The sequence below is a fragment of the Vulpes vulpes genome, chromosome 15 (genome assembly GCF_048418805.1).
Source record: "Vulpes vulpes isolate BD-2025 chromosome 15, VulVul3, whole genome shotgun sequence".
In the NCBI taxonomy this organism is placed as follows: Eukaryota; Metazoa; Chordata; class Mammalia; order Carnivora; family Canidae; genus Vulpes; species Vulpes vulpes.
In genome coordinates, this window is record NC_132794.1 from 8983960 (window position 1) to 9001850 (window position 17891).

The following is a 17891-nucleotide window of genomic DNA, read 5'->3' on the forward strand; positions in this document are numbered from 1 at the left end:
TGAAGAGTGAAAATAGTCATGAGAGGAGAGGAGTCTGTACAACCTGGATGCTTCTGTGTGGGAGTGGAGGGGGGTGGAGGTGTGGAGGTGGTGGGCATTCATGGAGCCTATGGGGAGCCAGGTTTGGGGCAGGGCAGAAGAAGTTTCCCTTTGGGGCTGCGGATATCTCGGGTCCCACTACAGGAACTCATGGTGGAGGACACTTAGCACCATCACTGTTTTCAGCCTGTCTCCCTGCATGAGTTCACTTCCTCTTCACAGGAATCCTATGACGGTTCCCCCATTGGACACTTGAGGAGACTGACATACAGCAACATGCAGGATTTTGCTTAAGGTCATCCAGTAAGGCGGCAGAGCCAGGGCCTTTTGTTTCCCAGGTGTTTGTGTTGAGAGCTTTCAAAGAGGAAAGAGGAAAGAAAAGTATTGTGGACACTCATGTATTCACCAAGGTAGGCTCCACAATGATGACAACTTTACTATTAGTATGTGTTTACCTTCTGTCGGTATTTTGCTGAATCATGTTCATGTTACCGCTCGGTGACCCTTTGTCTGTACATGAGTAACACATTCACCTTGAGGAGATTTGACAATAATTCTTTCATATCCATTGATACCGATCCATATTCACTTTTCCTCTTTGTCTCAAGTAGTCTTGTGTTGGTTTTTTTTAAGGTAGATTTTTATTTATTTATTCATGAGTTACACACACACACACACACACACACAGAGAGAGAGAGAGAGAGACAGAGAGAGAGAGAGAGAGGAGAGGTAGAGACATAGGCAGAGGGAGAAGCAGGCTCTCTGCAGGGAACCTGATGCAAGACCACATCCCAGGACTCCGGGATCACGACCTGAGCCAAAGACACCACTGACCACCCAGGTGTCCCTGTCTCAGATAGTCTTATGGATGTGTCATAAGCACCCACTCCCATTTCACACTGGACAATTGCTTTTTTACCCAGTGAATTTGATATTTATAGAGTCCAGAGGAGATATCTAACATTCATGGGGTTGTCCATGTCAAAGTAGAAAGTGTTAAAGTATGCTGGCAAGGAAATCCAGCCCAGTTCATGGGTTTATACATCACCCATGGTGAGGTTCAGCTATAACAGCAGATTTGAGTAGGTCCAACAGAGACCAATGGCCTGCAAATAAGAAAATACTCATTTTCTGGCTCTTTCACTGATGTTTACCAAGGTTGAGTTTAACTGTCCTTTCTCTTGACCTAGTTCAGTGTTTGTTAGAGTTTCGGGCTGGTTTCATGAAACAATCTGCACAAATGCACATTGACTTAGAGTTGTTTATTCGCATGTAATGTTCATTTATTTTTGTCATCAATTCCATTTTTTTCTTCTATATCACAGAAGAAATCATAGAAAATTCACAGAATTAGTGGGCAATTCAGCGTGGGTCCTCAATAGGAATAGTGATTCCCTCAACACTCTTTTATTTTTTTATAAGAATATTGCTGACAGGATAGCAGTCTTTTTGGTCAGTCATGAGGAGATTATAGTAAGGAACCATGAAGGGAACTGAAAGGGGAGTCCCCATTGTTCAACTTTCTTTTCCATGACAAACTCGCCATGAGGCCCCTCAGCATCTGAGGGCAAAAGGGCTAAGTAGACAGGGGTCTCTGCTCCTTCTTCTGGGCTTTTGATGGCATCTGCTCCACCCATGTCTGTTCTCACCCACCCAGGGCAGCAGGCATTCAGGAAGATCTTGTCATCTCTCCTCTGCTCACTCAGTTTCCTGGCATGGATTCTGGACAGAACGGTGACACCCATTTTTGACACTCCATAGGCTGCTATTTTGATATCAGGCCAGCCCTCCTTCTTGTGCACTCCATTCTTTACGTCTTCCAGAAACTTGTTCATGAGAATCCCCAGCTCCTTCTCTGTGATGGCCTTATTTGTAAACTTCTGTTGCAGTTCTGGGCTGCACTGTTTAAGTGCTAGAAAGCTCGTTATGCTAGACACATTCACCACTCTGCCTAAAAAACAACACAAAGAGTCACAAAGAATGGCATGCATGAAAATGATGAATACCAATATTGTTAGTATTTTGTCAATTTGGGAGACAATTTTTAGATTGCTATGAGGGTTAATGAAGACTGCCTCTGTAACTCAAGGACATGCTGCAGTCTTGAACCTTGTTTTATCCATAATGTCTCAGATGATGTGACAGAAATGATCTAAAGGGACTGAGTAGTGCCCAGATGTTCCACAAAGAAGAGAGAGTGCCCTATACAGGAACATGGCAAGTACAGTGTAAGAAGGCACTCCCTGCCATTCCGGGTAGAGAGCCACTTTTCCTCATAGGTCCCCTCTGGGACTGCCTGGAGACCTTATTATAGTCACTTGAGCAGTGCTCTATGAACAAGTGTTTAGTAGCTCACAATCAGCTTCTGAGTTTAAAGATGGCCTTTTGAAGGTGAACAGACTACGTTGGGATAAGTTGCTTTTCACTGTGCTGTGGCCAGCTAAAAGCAAATCACCTCAGTGGGCTGAGTTGCATGATGTTTTCTCTAGGTTTGGTATTTCATCTTCTCAGGAGCAGTGACAAAATGCCTGGCCGTATGGTCATGGAAAGGGGCAGTGGAAAAGTGACATGTTGTAAAGAGATGCTCTAAAAAGAAATGAGGTCCATGCTACACCATGGATGAACCTTGATAACATCATTGAAATAAAGAAGCCAGTCACAAGAGACCACTAATTATATGATTCTCCATATATAGGATGTCCAGGGGAAAAAAAAGTAGGGACAGAAAGTAGATTGGTGGTTGCTTGGGGCAGGGGGGTATGGGGAACAGAGGGCTCATAGATAAGGGTCCAGAAACTGTTGGGTGATGACAATGTGCTAATCTTGACTCAGTGATGGTTCCACTACACTGCCCAATTGCTAAAATCTACTGAGTTGGATTCCTGAAATGGGTGAAGTGTACGATAGGTGAATCTCAATAAAGCTGTTAGAAGTGTAAAGCACTGACACATTTCTCACTAACTCTTTTCTGAAAATGTAGTTAGTATTTAAACAATGAACTTAATAGACATCTATAAGTAATTCATTTCATTTTTTTTTAAATTTTTTTTTATTTATTTATGATAGTCACAGAGAGAGAGAGAGAGGCAGAGACACAGGCAGAGGGAGAAGCAGGCTCCATGCACCGGGAGCCTGATGTGGGATTCGATCCCGGATCTCCAGGATTGCGCCCTGGGCCAAAGGCAGGCGCCAAACCACTGCGCCACCCAGGGATCCCTCATTTCATATTTTTACATTTATTTATTTAAAATTTATTTTTTTAGGGAGAGTGAGAGTGCATGAGCTGGTATTAGCAAGTGGGAGAAGGGCAGAGGGAGAGGAATAGAGAGAATCACAAATAGACTCCCCGCAGAATGCAGAGCCTAACTCAGGGCTCCATCACATAAGCCTGAGATCATGACCTGAGTCAGGTGATACCAAGGGTCAGCAACTTCATAGATGGAGCCACTAGGCACCTATATTTTTATATTTCAATTGGTCTTTTTAGTATTATCGAAAGGTTATGAGATCATACCTACAGTCAAGGATTCAATAAAATTAGGAAACTTTCTCTTTTTAATGTATATATTCATGAATGAAAGTTATGGTCACTTAACTCGAAGCTTTCTCCCAATAGGAGTGGCAGTGTCAAAAAAGTTCAGTGAGGACATGATGCATGGATGGCACTCTGACTCTCATGATGCAGTGTTTAGAGAGAATGAAAATGACCTGTAGAAACTATATTCTTCATGTATCAGTCTTCTAAGACAAACACCTTTTACAGAGGGGTCTTTTACTCTGGTACTTTATTTCGTCAAGAACATGTTAAGTGTAACATAAATGGGACCTGTTTGTCAAATGTTTTCATGAGTACTGCTGAAAACTAGAGAATACTTATGGAAGAATCCAAAGAAGACAGAACGAAATGGGAAAACTTTCATGCTCAGGTTTGGAAGAACATATATTGTTAAAATGTCTGCACTACCCAAGGAATCGATATATTCAATGATTTCCCTATCAAAATAATACCAGATTTTTCATAGAGCTAGAAGAAACAATCCTAAAATTTGCATGGAACCAGAAAAGATCACGAATAGCCAAAGTAATGCTGAAAAAAGGAAATCAAAGCAGGAGGCATCAGCATTCTGGACTTCAAACTATATTGTAAAGCTGTAGTCATCGAGCAGTATGGCACAGGCACAGAACTGGACACACAGATCAATGGACCTGAATAGAGGACCCAGAAATGGACCCACGAGTTTATGTCAACTAATCTTCAACAAAGCAGAAAAGATCATCCAATGGAAATAAAGGAGTTTTTCAACAAATGGTGTTGGGAAACCTGGACAGCCACATGCAGAAGAATGAAACTGGATCACTTTTTTATAACATACACAAAAATAAAGTAAAAAAGGATGAAAGACGTACATTTGAGATACGAAATTGTCCAATCCTAGAGGAGAAAGATGGCAGAAACCTTTTTGACCTGGGCCATAGCAACTTCTTACTAGATATATTTCCTGAGGCAAGGGAAACAAAGAAAACATGAACTTTGGAAACTCATCAAGATAAAACTTCCCCATATCAAAGGAAACAAGCAAAAAACTAAATGCAATGAAGGGGCAGGGAAAGATATTTGCAAATGACATATCTGATAAAGGGTTAGTATCTAAAATCTAGAGAGACCCTATTAAACTCCACACCCAAAAGATACATATGTTTATATAAATGGGCAGAGATGTGAAAAGATGACTTTCCAGAGAAGATATCCAGATGGCTAATAGTTACACGAAAAGATGCTCAACATCACTCATCATCAGTGAAATATAAATCAAAACCACAATGAGATACCACCTCATATCTGTATGGAATTCTAAAATTAACCACTCATAAGACCATAGATGTTGTCATTGATGGGGAGGGGGCGTGACCTCTTTTGCACTGCTGCTGGGAATGCAAACTGGTGCAGACACTCTAGGAAATAGTATGGAGGTTCATTAAAATGTTAACAATAGAGCCACCTTATGAACCAGCAATAGCGCTACTAGGTATTGATCCAAAGGATACAGGCATAGTGATTCAAAGGGGCACATGTATCCAAATGCTTAGAGTAGCACTGTTAACAATAGCAAAATTATTGACACAGCCCAAGTGTCTATCAATTGATGCATGAATGTGATATATATACATATATAATGGAATATTACTCAGTTATCAAAAGGAATGGAAACTTGCCATTTGCAACAACATGGATGGAGCTAGAGTGTATTATGCTAAACCAAATGAGTCAGCCAGAGAAATACAAATACCGTATGATTTCACTATGTGGAATTTAAGACACATATGAACATAGGGGAAGGGAAGGAAAAATAAAATATGATGAAAAAAGAGAGGGAGGCAGAGCATAAGAGACCGTTAATTGTAGAAACAAACTGAGGGTTGCTGGAGGGCAGGGAGGTGGAAGGTGGGCTCAATGAGGGATGGGCATTAAGGAGGGCAATTGTTGGGAAGAGCCCTGGTTGTTATATGTAACTGATGAAACATGGAATCCTATTCCTGAAACCAATTCTACACTAATGTGAAATAAATTTTTAAAAAGTTTAGTGAGTACTTCACAAATATATATTACTTACAACTAGTTCAATTTCCTTCAAGGGGTGTCTGGGTGGCTCAGTAGGTGTAGCTTCTGCCTTCGGCTCAGGTCATGATCCTGGGCTTCTGGGCTCAAGCTCTGCATGGGGCTCGCTGCTCAGCAGGGAGTCTACTCCTCTCTCTCCCTATGCCCTTCCCCCTGCTCCTGCTCCTGTGTTCACTCATGCTTGCTTTCTTTCTCTCTGTCTCTCTCTCTCTCTCACTTTCTGTCTCTCAAGTAGAAAAAATCCTCAAAAAAATTTATTTTAAAAATATTACCTGCCTTTTGCACAATTGAAATAATACCTATTCGTGATTCAAAAATGCAAAAACACAGAAGTGTGTGCAATAAAGGGCAGGACAAAGGGAAGACAGGGCCTGAGGAAGCCACACGGGGTAACTGGTATACCAGAAAGGCAGCCGTCTTTACTCACAGGGGCTCAGGACCATTTTCTTACATACCTGTAGCATTGACAGCAGAAGGAGAAACTCTACTAAATTTCCGTAGGCTGTTTGTAATGAAGTGATGGCATCTTTTCTATTCTGTGTTGTCTATCTCAGGGGGTCTAGGATTAGCTGTGAAAATACTGACCTGTGTAATGAAGGAAGTCTGACGGGCCGTAGAATGTTTTTGTAGGTAAATTGCTAGATGTGGGTGCCTCTGCTAGTCCCTGTTCCCCAGGCCTGTCCACCCACTGACCACATCCCCAATGGAGCAGGGTGGCCTCTTGGGGGCTCCTCATAGGAACTGAGTGATACTGTAGATCCTTGTAGTCTGACAGCTCAGGACAGGAAACACAGGTGCAGGAACTTGTGGAGCTTCTATAGCAAGGACGCTGATGTAAACACATTTTTGTCTTCAAGTGTATCCATGGATTTTGAGGGTTATTTTAGAGACTCTGAACTGGAATACACATGGCAGGCATCTGGGGTAGGAAGTGTATGGGCCATCCGAATGTCCTTGTGCAAAGGGTGTGTCAGTGCATTTGAGTGTGTGAGATGTGGATGAGTGTGTGAGAAACAGGGACTGTATGTGAATGTGATTGTGACTGCATGAGTGTGTGACACTGTGTGTGACATAGTGTGTAAAATGGTATGTTTCTAAGGTGTGTAAGAAAATGGTCCTGAGCCCCTGTGAGTAAAGACAGCTGCCTTTCTGGTATACCAGTTACCCTGCGTGGCTTCCTTGGGCTTTGTCTTCCCTTTGTCCTGCCCTTTATTGCACACACTTCTGTTTTGCAGTTTTAAATCATGAATATGTATTATTTCAATTGTGAAAAAGGCAGGTAATATTTTTAAAAATAATTTTTTTGAGGATTTTATCTATTTGAGCGAGAGTTAAAAAGAGAGATAGAGAGAAAGAAAGCAAGCATGGGTGAGAACAGGAGGCGGAGCAGGGGGAAGGGCATAGAGAGAGAGGAGTAGACTCCCTGCTGAGCAGCGAGCCCCATGCAGAGCTTGAGCCCAGAAGCCCAGGATCATGACCTGAGTTGAAGGCAGAAGCTTCACTTACTGAGCCAACCAGACGCCCCTGAAGAATATTTAACTAGTTGTAAGTAATATATATTTGAGAAGTACCCACTAAACTTTTTAAAAATTTATTTCAAGTTACTGTAGAATTGGTTTCAGGAATAGGATTCAGTGTTTCAGAGTCATTGTGAAAAGCAGCCCCTCAGGTAAGAACGGACTCTTGCACTGGTGGGGCTGGGGCAGTTCATCCAGACCATTACTCTGCAAGTGGCAAGCGATGTAGTTTTAGGAAATCTCTGTCTCCAAATCTCAGTGTTCTTAAGCAGAGCCATAGTGAGCTGGATATTTTAGATATCTTCTCCTCTGGGGTCACCACTTCAAGTGCATTCCTTGATTCTCAAGCCTATTCAACGGGCACTAAATCCACAGCCATTTCTCATGACTTTTTATGGTTTAACATTCATCCCTTTACCTGAAGGCTCACCTTTTCTCATATCAAGGCTAGCAGTGTTAAGTGTCTGGAGTGATAAGGGATTTGTTTCACAACACTTCAGGGTTTTAAATGTGCCTTTTTCAGTGGTTTTCAATGGTTTTCCATGAGGTGCCTTAGGCCCTGCAGTGAGGAAGACCTTGGTCCCAATCAGCAGAGTCCTTTGATTTTCTGTTTGTCTTGCCTTATTGGATAAGGCTTCATTTGGAGAGGTGCTCCAGTGGCAAATACTTGAGGTCCTTGAGTAGTGGGAAGCACGGTTAGTTTAGATGCCACATGACCTCAGTCTGCAACCAGCTGTGCTTGTGACCTTGAGAGTCATTATTCTTCCATTTCTGAATGGGGATAATATATAAATATTCCATCTAGCCACCTATCCTTTTGAGGACAACAGTATGTCAGTGTGTGTGTGTGTGTGTGTGTGTGTGAGAGAGAGAGAGAGAGAGAGAGAGAGAGTAAGAGAGAGACAGAGGGAGTTACCTTTTATACTGTACCTTCTTAAATGAAGATTTTGGACCCCTTCTATAACATTTCCTTGGCAAGTGTAGCCTTACAAGTCTGTATTTTCTGCTAATACTTTAGCTAATATCTGATGAACAAGAGTTTTCAAATTTCAAACAAATTTTGCTCAAATCCTTCAACTTGGATATGCCTTAATTTTTAAAAAATAAGTACGTATCGATTTAGAGAGAAAAAAGAATAATAGACGTTTAACACTTTAAAGAGAGGATCATTCAAATAAAGGAATATGAATTCAAGGGAATGGGATGTGGGAAGGGATGTTCATGGCCTAGATATGGATTGCCTGGTTAAGATCAATGGTGGTCACCTGGTTGGGTAGATTCTTATCTTTTTTTGTGTGTGTGGCTAAATTATTTCTGTAAAACTCTTTTTGAAGAAAGCATTACAAATATGAAAACTCAGCATCTTCTATTCCTCAATGTATTTCTTTTAAAGATTTTATTTGTTTATTCGAGAGAGAGAGAGAGAGAGAGAGAGAGAGAGAGAGAGGCAGAGACACAGGCAGAGGGAGGAGCAGGCTCCATGCAGGGAGCCCAACATGGGACTGGATCCCGGGGTTCCAGGATCACGCCCTGGGCTGAAGGCAGCGCTAAACCACTGAGCCACGCGGACTGCCCTCCTCAATGTCTTTAATGTCACAATTCTCTTTTGCTCTTTCACGCCAACAAAATAGAGCAAAAACGGGCCCTTGGACTTTGTTGTGTAACCACAGAGATCTGGTAAAGTCATTCAAGACTGTTCTTTGTATCCTAGTTTCTGCAGTATGGGAGAGGAGGGACAATATTTGCTTTTGGTTATCCTAGCTAAGATTTCTCTCAAATGGGATCTCCAAAGAGGGTAAAGTCTTGGTCACAGGAAACACTGTGGCTGCCATCCCCCCACTTAAGGGAAGAACTCTCCTCTTGCAATAGGCAAGAAAACCCTACTTTCACAAGGAGAATAGAGCTTGCCTGTCCATGTCCATGCAGTCTAGTTTCCCCGAGGCAAGATCTGTAGAGTTTGATTAGAACCTGCCTTAGCAAATCCAGGAGAGCACTCACTCCTCATTCTGGTCCAAGGCCAACAGGCAGCAATAACCAACACTGTTGAGGTAAGTGAGATCCAAACTCAGCCAGAAGTCATTTTGCCTTCTAAGGGGAGCACCTATATGATGTGTGGGGGTGGCACAAGTAAATTCATCCCACCTTCAAGGTTTGTGGTGAGTAAAGGAGACAGATGACATTTGAGAGCTGCCCTGCCACATGCCAGTGAGGGAGTGTTGCAAAAAGTATGAGAACTTTCCAGGACAGAAGAGGAATTGGGGGCAGAACGGGGAGTCTAATGTACCTGCATGTACTCTATTCAAGGGAGACATCCTAATCATTCTAAAAGTATCAGCTTATCTTAATTAGTGTAGTACATGGGTGGTGGCTCCCCCATCACATTCACATGGGGTAAGGATTACAGTAGTTTACAACCACGGAATGATGGCAGTCTTTCTTGTGCAGAGCATTGCAGAAAGTGAAGGGGAATCCATGGGCCTGGTCTTTGGCAGGTCTGATGACACAGATCCCTACAAATGATGCTCAGAGCTTGGGCTTTGCTCCTGAAGAAATTTTGGGAGACAGTGAGCACCCAGAAGGTACAGAGAATGACCTCAGAATAAAAGACTCAGAAGTAGGGTCTCTTAGGAAATTTGGAATGATCCAGAAATGATAGCTGAGTATCTGTTGTAGAACTGGGATGGAGGAGAGGCCTGCAGAAAAATGCAGAGGACAAAACCCATAGGACCACTCTTAAGACCTGGTCCCTGATAATCAGGAGCTGGGCACAGTGACCACATTATTCATGATTGGTGGATTGTGGGCTATGTGAGCAGGATGTTTTTGAAAATGATAAGTGCTGTGATAAGGTAGATGTTTAAATGAGGGAGAGTTGAGGGCTGGAGGGGCAGGATTTGGGCTTGGAAGTATGTGTGTGTGGAGCTCTGGGAGTGTTCTAGGCAGGTGACAGATGTTGGCGGGGGACAGAGACATTTGGATAGCAGAGTCCATTGGTCTGAATAAAATCTGTCAGAGAGAGGGAGAGGGAGAAGAAAGGGTCCAGAGAGGAATCCCAGGGAAGTGCATTGTGAGGGGCATGGAGGAAGCAAAGGGCTTCTCTGAGGAGAGTTTTGAATGAAGACTTGAAGGATAGGACAGTCAGTGCCTCTAGTGGAAGAGTAGAGGGATAGAGGACACTGCTGACTGCAGGGCAAGTGTGTCAGAGTCCTGAGGCAGAGGGACACCTCTCCCAGGCAAGGAGGCCAGGCCCTGGCTGAGCAGGGCCAGGGTCTTCTGGATGAGGCCACAGTTTAGGGGCTGGATCATGCCAGAAACAGCACAGCTTGGGCCCCTCATCAGGCTCACCTTGGGGTTTCACTAGAGGCAGCAGTTCTGTGCATATATCTCGGGTGCCAAAGAAGTTTGTCTTCAGGGTCATTTCTGCTTGTATATGTAGGGGTGTGGGATCATGATCTATTAGGGGAGAAGCAGAGAAGATTAATAAGTAGTAGCCATCTGAGAGGACTCCAGGATATGACAAATACCTTCTTTTAGTTTTCATGTTCATTCTATTGAAATCTCAGCAACGTCTGGGTTAGTGGACTGTATGGTCTCAAGGTGGTTTATCGGTTGTGCTGATGCCGTGTAGCTGTGTAAGCTGGCATCATTTGGGGAGGCTAGGGACGTGTGCACAATGGGATTTCTGTTTACCTCTGTTTGCAATTTGTTGTTTCTTACAAAATAGGTTAAGTATTCACCAAATGGCTCAGATCCAAACTGAGAGAAAAACAAAAAACTAGGTCAGGTCCCTGAGGTTTTTCCATGGCAATACCAAGGCACTGTGGCTATAAGACTTACCCCCCAGAGGCTTCTGTCTCTCTGTGCCTGCAGTCTGACCTCCTTCCCCAGGGAAACCCTTCTAGACCCCATAGTAGTGGCTCAGGCATCATCCCCAACCCACTCTGTGTGGTTCCCTAACGGAGATCCCCTGCTCTAAGTGTTCCTGTGTTCTTACGTGTGAAGACGATGCCTGCATTGTTGACCAGCACGTCCAGGCCCCCATACTCCTCCCACAGGAAGTCACGCAGGGTGTGGATGCTCTGCAGGTTGTCAATGGCCAGCAGGTGGAAGCGTGGGCTCAGGCCCTCAGCCTTGAGATGCTGCACAGCTGCCCGGCCCCGCGCCTCATCCCTCGATGTGAGTATCACGTCCCCAGGGAAATTCCGGCACAGGTCCCTCGTGATGGCGAAGCCAAGGCCCTTGTTAGCTCCAGTCACTACCGCTACACGGAGGGCTGATGACATGGTTGCGTGGAGTGCAAGCACCAGCCTGTGTGGTGAACGGGTGATGCTTTGGCCACGGGGAGGGCTGGTGTTGCAGAGCCCTGGCCACAGTCAGAGATGCCAGTAGAAATGAGCCTGTTATCAAGCAGTGTGGCTACTAGAGCCAAAGGCCCCGCCTCAGTCCCTCTATCAAAGGAGGGGCCAAATGTTCTGGAAATTTTCCTAATGACTTGTACGAGGTGTGTCCCCTGTGGGGCTACACCCTGAACAGAAACAGGACTCTGCCCTCTTAGGGTCACTCTTGTGAACCCAGATATGGTTCAGGCTGGACTGACATGTTCCTCAAAAGAGAGGTGGTTGGTGATACAGTCTAGGGAGCTAGAGAATCATGGTAGTTGAACTAAATTTTGGGAAAACCTCAACAGAAACAAAGTAGTGAGACTGTGTTGGGAAGGAGTCCTTCCTCTACGAAATGAGAATGGTTGGGCTCTTCCAAGATGCAGTGAGATTGCTGGCACAGGGATTTAGAGGCATGATAGTGGAAGAGTAGGGGTTCCTGTTTCATCTGGTCCCCCAGACTTACCTACATAACTTTCAAACCACCCTGAACAGCTATGAATTCAATCCGAGATATAAAGAGAGAACAGCTGCAATGCCACAGGGACAAAAGCGATTGCTTCTGACAAGGTAGGAGGGGGACAGAGGATCAGAGGGGATATATGGGATGATAAGAGACGGAGGAGCGAGTCCTGGAAAACTGCTTCAGGAAAGCGGGTCAGCGGACTACTGGGAACTTTAAAATCTGCCCCTGAAAGTGTCTCCCTGACTGAAAGTGCTCAGTGGGGACATAGGGCAGCATCACAGGAGGGGCAGTGAAGTCTCAATATTCCCGGAGGCCCACCAAGAATAGGGGTGCCTGTGGGGAAGCTCACCTCAAACCACGGTCAGATCGGGGTACAGGGCTGGAGGTCCGCAACCCTCCGGGTTACAAAGGCTGGCACCAGAACTCTCTTTACCCAGGAGCCCAGCAGAAGCCGAAGTGGGCTGTCCTCCATTCACCCTGGACAGGCGGAACTGGGGCCTGCTCGAGACAGCACCGCCCTCCTGCAGCTTGATGCCCTGCCGTCTGTGCAGCTCACTTCCCCCTAGGATGCCCATGGGACCATCTAGGCCAGTGTGCAGACTGGGGTTTGGTGCACGTGGGGAGCTCTTGGCTCTGGGGCTGGAGATCTGGCCGCTGCCATTCCTTGTTTCTCCTTTCACCTGGGAGAGGTGAGGCCTCCAGGGAACAAGGGCCTCTCAGGGCAAACAGCTTTATGAATTCTGGCCTCTTGGCAAGGGGTGGGGTATCTCCGCCCAGACACAGACACCTGGTTATCAGTGCAGCAGGCCCCTTCCCCAGAAGACCAGCTGGAAGAACAGGGGGAGAGCCAGTGTACTGATGGAGCACCACTACTCAGCTCCAGGGCTGGGAGAAAGAGTTTATAGAACTCGAGGTTTGTTATTTTTTCCCCCCAAGGTTTTTTCCTTTATGATTCATTTAACTTTCAGGTTAAAAATTGCCAATATTTTTCTCTTTTTCTGCTTTAACTACAATATCTTATTGACTCTTCATTTTTAAGATTTTTCCTTTTTGACTTTCATATTTTTACAATTCCATGTTTAGATATATTGTTCATTTTTGGATTGCTTTCCACATATTCCATTTAATTTTTTAAACGTATAAGTTACGGGGATTTTATCACTCTTGTTTTGTTTTATTTATTTATTTATTTTTTAAATTTTTATTTATTTATGATAGTCACAGAGAGAGAGAGAGAGAGGCAGAGTCACAGGCAGAGGGAGAAGCAGGCTCCATGCACCGGGAGCCTGACGTGGGATTCGATCCCGGGTCTCCAGGATCACGCCCTGGGCCAAAGGCAGGCGCCAAACCGCTGCACCACCCAGGGATCCCTTGTTTTGTTTTATAATTGTGCAAGTTAGTACCTCATATATAGACCTAGTGGTACACCATGTTGGTCCATTCTGTGAGGTCATATTCTTTCTTCCACTCCAATCGCCCCACTGTTTTAACTTGTTTCTGTTTTCGGGGTTGCTTGTGTGTCTCTATATAAGTTTTGCTGCTTTATATAAATTTGGAACCAAGAGAATCACCACTCTGTGAGCCTATATTCTGTCTCCCAACCACATCCTTCCCACCATTTTTAAATTTTTAAAATTTTTACTTTTTTTATGTTTGTTTTTCAGTGTCAGGGTCTTTTTATTTTTTTTCTTTTTCTTCTCTTTCTTTTATTTTCTCGTCCCTGATTTCCTTGGAATTGTCTAGGGTGTATTTTACTTAGGTCGTGGTTGAGTTTTTTTGACTCTGCTTGCTCCTTTAACCCTTCTTCACTGGACAAAATGACTAACAGAAGAATTCAGCACAAATGAAAGAACCAGAAGTAATATTCTCTGCCACAGACCTAATGGATATGTATTTATGTAACATGTCAGAGATACAATCCAGGAGTAGGATTATAGAAGTATTGTTGGCTCTTGAAAAAAAGCATACTGACCAGATGGGCTTCATGGATAGATACAGAACCTTCCATCCTAATGCAACAGAATACACATGCTTCTCAAGTGCACATGGAACTTCCTCCAGAGTAGACCACATACTGGATCACAAATCAGGTCTCAACTGATAGCTAAAATTGGGACTATCTTTTGCATATTTTCAGACCATAATGCTTTGAAATGAGAACTCAATCACCATAGGATGTTTGGAAGGAACTCAGACACTTGGAGATTAAAGAGCATCCTACTAAAAGATGAATGGGACAACCAGGAAATTAGAGAAGAATTAAAAAGAATCAGGGAAACTAATGAAACTGAAAGCACAACTCTTCAAAATCCTTGGGATACAGCAAGACATTCCTGAGACGGAAATACATTACAATAAAAGTGTCGCTCAAAATATTGGAAAAATCTTAAGTACACAAGCTGCCTTCCACTTACAGGAAGTGGAGAAAGAACAGCAAGTAAAGCCTATACCAAGCAGAAGAAGAGAGATAATAAGAATTTGAACAGAACTCAATGAAATATAGATGATAAGGACTGTAGAATGGATGATGGAAAGCAGGACCTTGATCTTTGAAAGAAATAGTAAGATAGATAAATTCATACACAGACTTATTCAAGGGAAAAGAGAAGATTCTTTTTTTTAAGATTTTATTTATTTATTTATTCATGAGAGAGAGAGAGAGAGAGAGAGAGAGAGAGAGAGAGACAGAGAGAGAGAGAGGCAGAGCCACAGGAAGAGGGAGAAGCAGGCTCCATGCAGGGAGCCCGATGCAGATCTCGATCCTGTGACTCCAGGATCATGCCCTGGACCAAAGGCAGGCACCAAACTGCTGAGCCACCCAGACATCCCAAAAGAGAAGATTCAACTGAGTAAAATCAAGATCAAAAGACGAGAGATCATAACCAATACCAAGGAAATAGAAATGATTTAAAAAATGTATTACAAAGAACTCTATGCCAAGAAGTTAGGCAACCTGGGGAAATGGACGCATTCCTGGAAACCTACGCATAACCAAACCAGGGCCAGATGGCTTCCCAGGGAATTCTACCAAACATTTCAAGAAGAAATAATACCTATTTTACTAAAGCTGTTTCAAAGATAGAAATGGAGGGAATACTTTCAAAGTCGTTCTTTGAGGCCAGCATTACCTTGATCCCAAAACCAGACAAAGACCCCACCAAAAAGGAGAATTACAGACCAATATCCCTGATGAAAATGGATGCAAAAATTCTCACCGAGATACTAGCCAATAGGATCCAACAGTACATTAAGAGGACTATTCACCACGACCAAGTGGGATTTATTTCTGGGATGCAAGGGAGGCTCAACATTCATAAGACAATCGACGTGATAGACCACGTCAATAAAAGAAAAGCCAAGAACGATATGACCTCTGGATGCAGAGAAAGCATTTGAGAAAATAGAGCATCCCTTCCTGATTAAAACTCTTCAAAGTGTAGGGATGAGGGAATATTTCACAATATAATAAAAGCCATGAATGAAAAGCCCCCAGCAAATATTGTCAATGGGGAAAAACTAGATCCTTTACCCTAAGATGAGGAACAAGACAGAGAAGTCCATGCTCACCACTGCTGTTCAACATTCTAGTAGTCCGGAAGATATAGTCTATGTATACAATGGAATATTACTCAGCCATCAGAAATGACAAATATCTATCATTTGCTTCAACTTGGGTGGAACTGGAGGGTATTATGCTGAGTGAAATAAACCGTTGAAGGAAGACCATCTTCATATGGTGTCACTCATGTGGAATATGAAAAATAGTGAAAGGGAGTGCAAGGGAAAGGAGGGAAACTGAATGGGGAACCATTGGAGAGGAGGATGATGCATGAAAGACTCCTAACTTTGAAAAACAAAGAAAAGTTTGGAGAAGGGCAGTTTATGGGATGAGTACTTGGTGTTATATTATATGTTGGCAAATGAAATTTAACTCATGTATTTAAATAAAAATTAAAAATAGTAAAAAATTGCTGGCACAGGGGAAGTGCTTCTGAGGACACGGATCCTCTTACTTTCTTTGAAGAAACTCAAGAGGGAGAAGTAGAGATTCGGTCCTTGCTGAGACTTGGCTGTGGGCAGGGCTCTCCCCCTCTGTGTGATTCCAGGGGTCCCCGAGTGCAGCAGATGTTTATGAAGCTCACTGTGGGTGAAGGTATCTATTGGATGTTTCATTTGATGGTTACATTATCCAGTGTATGTTAAAATGCTTAGTTTTTGGTTTCATTTAAGGATACATTTAAAGTGTTATGTACAATAGGTGCTTTTAAAAATTTTATCTATTTATTTAACAAGCTTTTATTTATTTGAAAGTGAGAGAGAGAGAGAGAGAAAGAGAGAGAGAGAGAAAGAGAGAGAGAGAGAGAGCAGGATGATGGAAAGAGGTAGAGGGAGAAGCAGGCTCTCCAAATAGCAGGGAAACCAACGCTGGGCTTGGTACCAGGACCCTGAGATCATGACCTGAGCTGAATGCAGAGGCTCAACATATGAGCCACCCAGGGGGCTCCAGGGTGCTATTTTTTAAAAATTATTTTATCTATTCATTTATTTATTTAGAAAGAGACAGAGACAAAAGGAATGTGGCCTGGGAAGGGGCATTCAGCTTCGGTGAGAGATAATCTCAAGCAGATTCTCCACTGAGCTGGAGCCATCTCGGCTTGATTTTAGAATCCCCATACCATGAAATTAGCTCAAATGAAGGTCTGACACTTAACCAACTGAGACTCCCAGGTGCTCCTAATTACGTGTTATTTTTAAAGTATCAAGGATAAAAGATCTTTCCAATACTGACTTTCTGTTCAAGCTAGAAGGAGAGATGGTATTTCTTTGTCCTAGACATTGAAACTCTTCATAGGTTAGTTGAGAAAAGCCAAATAACAGAGAGAAAATTAATAGCCCCTTCAAAGGGAGAATCTTCTAAAGCATGGACTCTACCCTTTCTTGCATGGGCCTTCAGGTTTCATTTCTGACAGAAGACCCCTGGTGAAGAGTGAAAATAGTCATGAGAGGAGAGGAGTCTGTACAACCTGGATGCTTCTGTGTGGAGGTGGAGGGGGCCGGGGGTGTGGAGGTGGTGGGCATTCATGGAGCCTATGTGGAGCCAGGTTTGGGGCAGGGCAGAAGTTTCCCTTTGGGGCTGTGGATACCTCGGGTCCCACTACAGGAACTCATGGTGGAGGACACTTAGCACCATCACTGTTTTCAGCCTGTCTCCCTGCAGGAGTTCACTTCCTCTTCACAGGAATCCTATGACGGTTCCCCCATTGGACACTTGAGGAGACTGACATACAGCAACATGCAGGATTTTGCTTAAGGTCATCCAGTAAGGCGGCAGAGCCAGGGCCTTTTGTTTCCCAGGTGTTTGTGTTGAGAGCTTTCAAAGAGGAAAGAGGAAAGAAAAGTATCGTGGACACTCATGTATTCACCAAGGTAGGCTCCACAATGATGACAACTTTACTATTAGTATGTGTTTACCTTCTGTCGGTATTTTGCTGAACCATGTTCATGTTACCGCTCGGTGACCCTTTGTCTGTACATGAGTAACACATTCACCTTGAGGAGATTTGACAATAATTCTTTCATATCCATTGATACCAATCCATATTCACTTTTCCTCTTTGTCTCAAGTAGTCTTGTGTTGGTTTTTTTTAAGGTAGATTTTTATTTATTTATTCATGAGTTACACACACACACATACACACACACACACACAGAGATAGAGAGAGAGAGAGAGACATAGGCAGAGGGAGAAGCAGGCTCTCTGCAGGGAACCTGATGCAAGACCACATCCCAGGATCCAGGGATCACGACCTGAGCCAAAGGCAACCACTGAACACCCAGGTGCCCCTGTCTCAGATAGTCTTATGGATGTGTCA

General features: G+C 43.6%; 1 protein-coding gene across 1 annotated transcript; it reads right to left on the reverse strand.

Annotated features, from left to right (window-relative positions):
• Positions 1 to 1286: 1286 nt before the first annotated feature.
• On the reverse strand, positions 1287 to 11586 carry LOC112910266 (carbonyl reductase [NADPH] 1-like). The gene is made up of 3 exons (XM_025986489.2): positions 11168 to 11586; positions 10519 to 10626; positions 1287 to 1990 (listed from the first exon to the last, which is right to left on the reverse strand). The coding sequence occupies exons 1-3, from the start codon at positions 11454 to 11456 to the stop codon at positions 1497 to 1499; spliced, it is 891 nt and encodes a 296-aa protein (XP_025842274.2). The 5' UTR covers positions 11457 to 11586; the 3' UTR covers positions 1287 to 1496.
• Positions 11587 to 17891: the final 6305 nt, after the last annotated feature.

Bases quoted from the DNA above. Each gene is read 5' to 3' on its own strand.
- LOC112910266 (XM_025986489.2), bottom strand. From the start codon at position 11,456: ATGTCATCAGCCCTCCGTGTAGCGGTAGTGACTGGAGCTAACAAGGGC. The intron at 10,627-11,167 runs GTAAGAACACAG...CTCCCCTAATAG, and splicing joins TGCAGGCATCGTCTTCACAC to ATCATGATCCCACACCCCTA. The intron at 1,991-10,518 runs GTGAGCCTGATG...GTTGTTTTTTAG, and splicing joins GCCTCTAGTGAAACCCCAAG to GCAGAGTGGTGAATGTGTCT.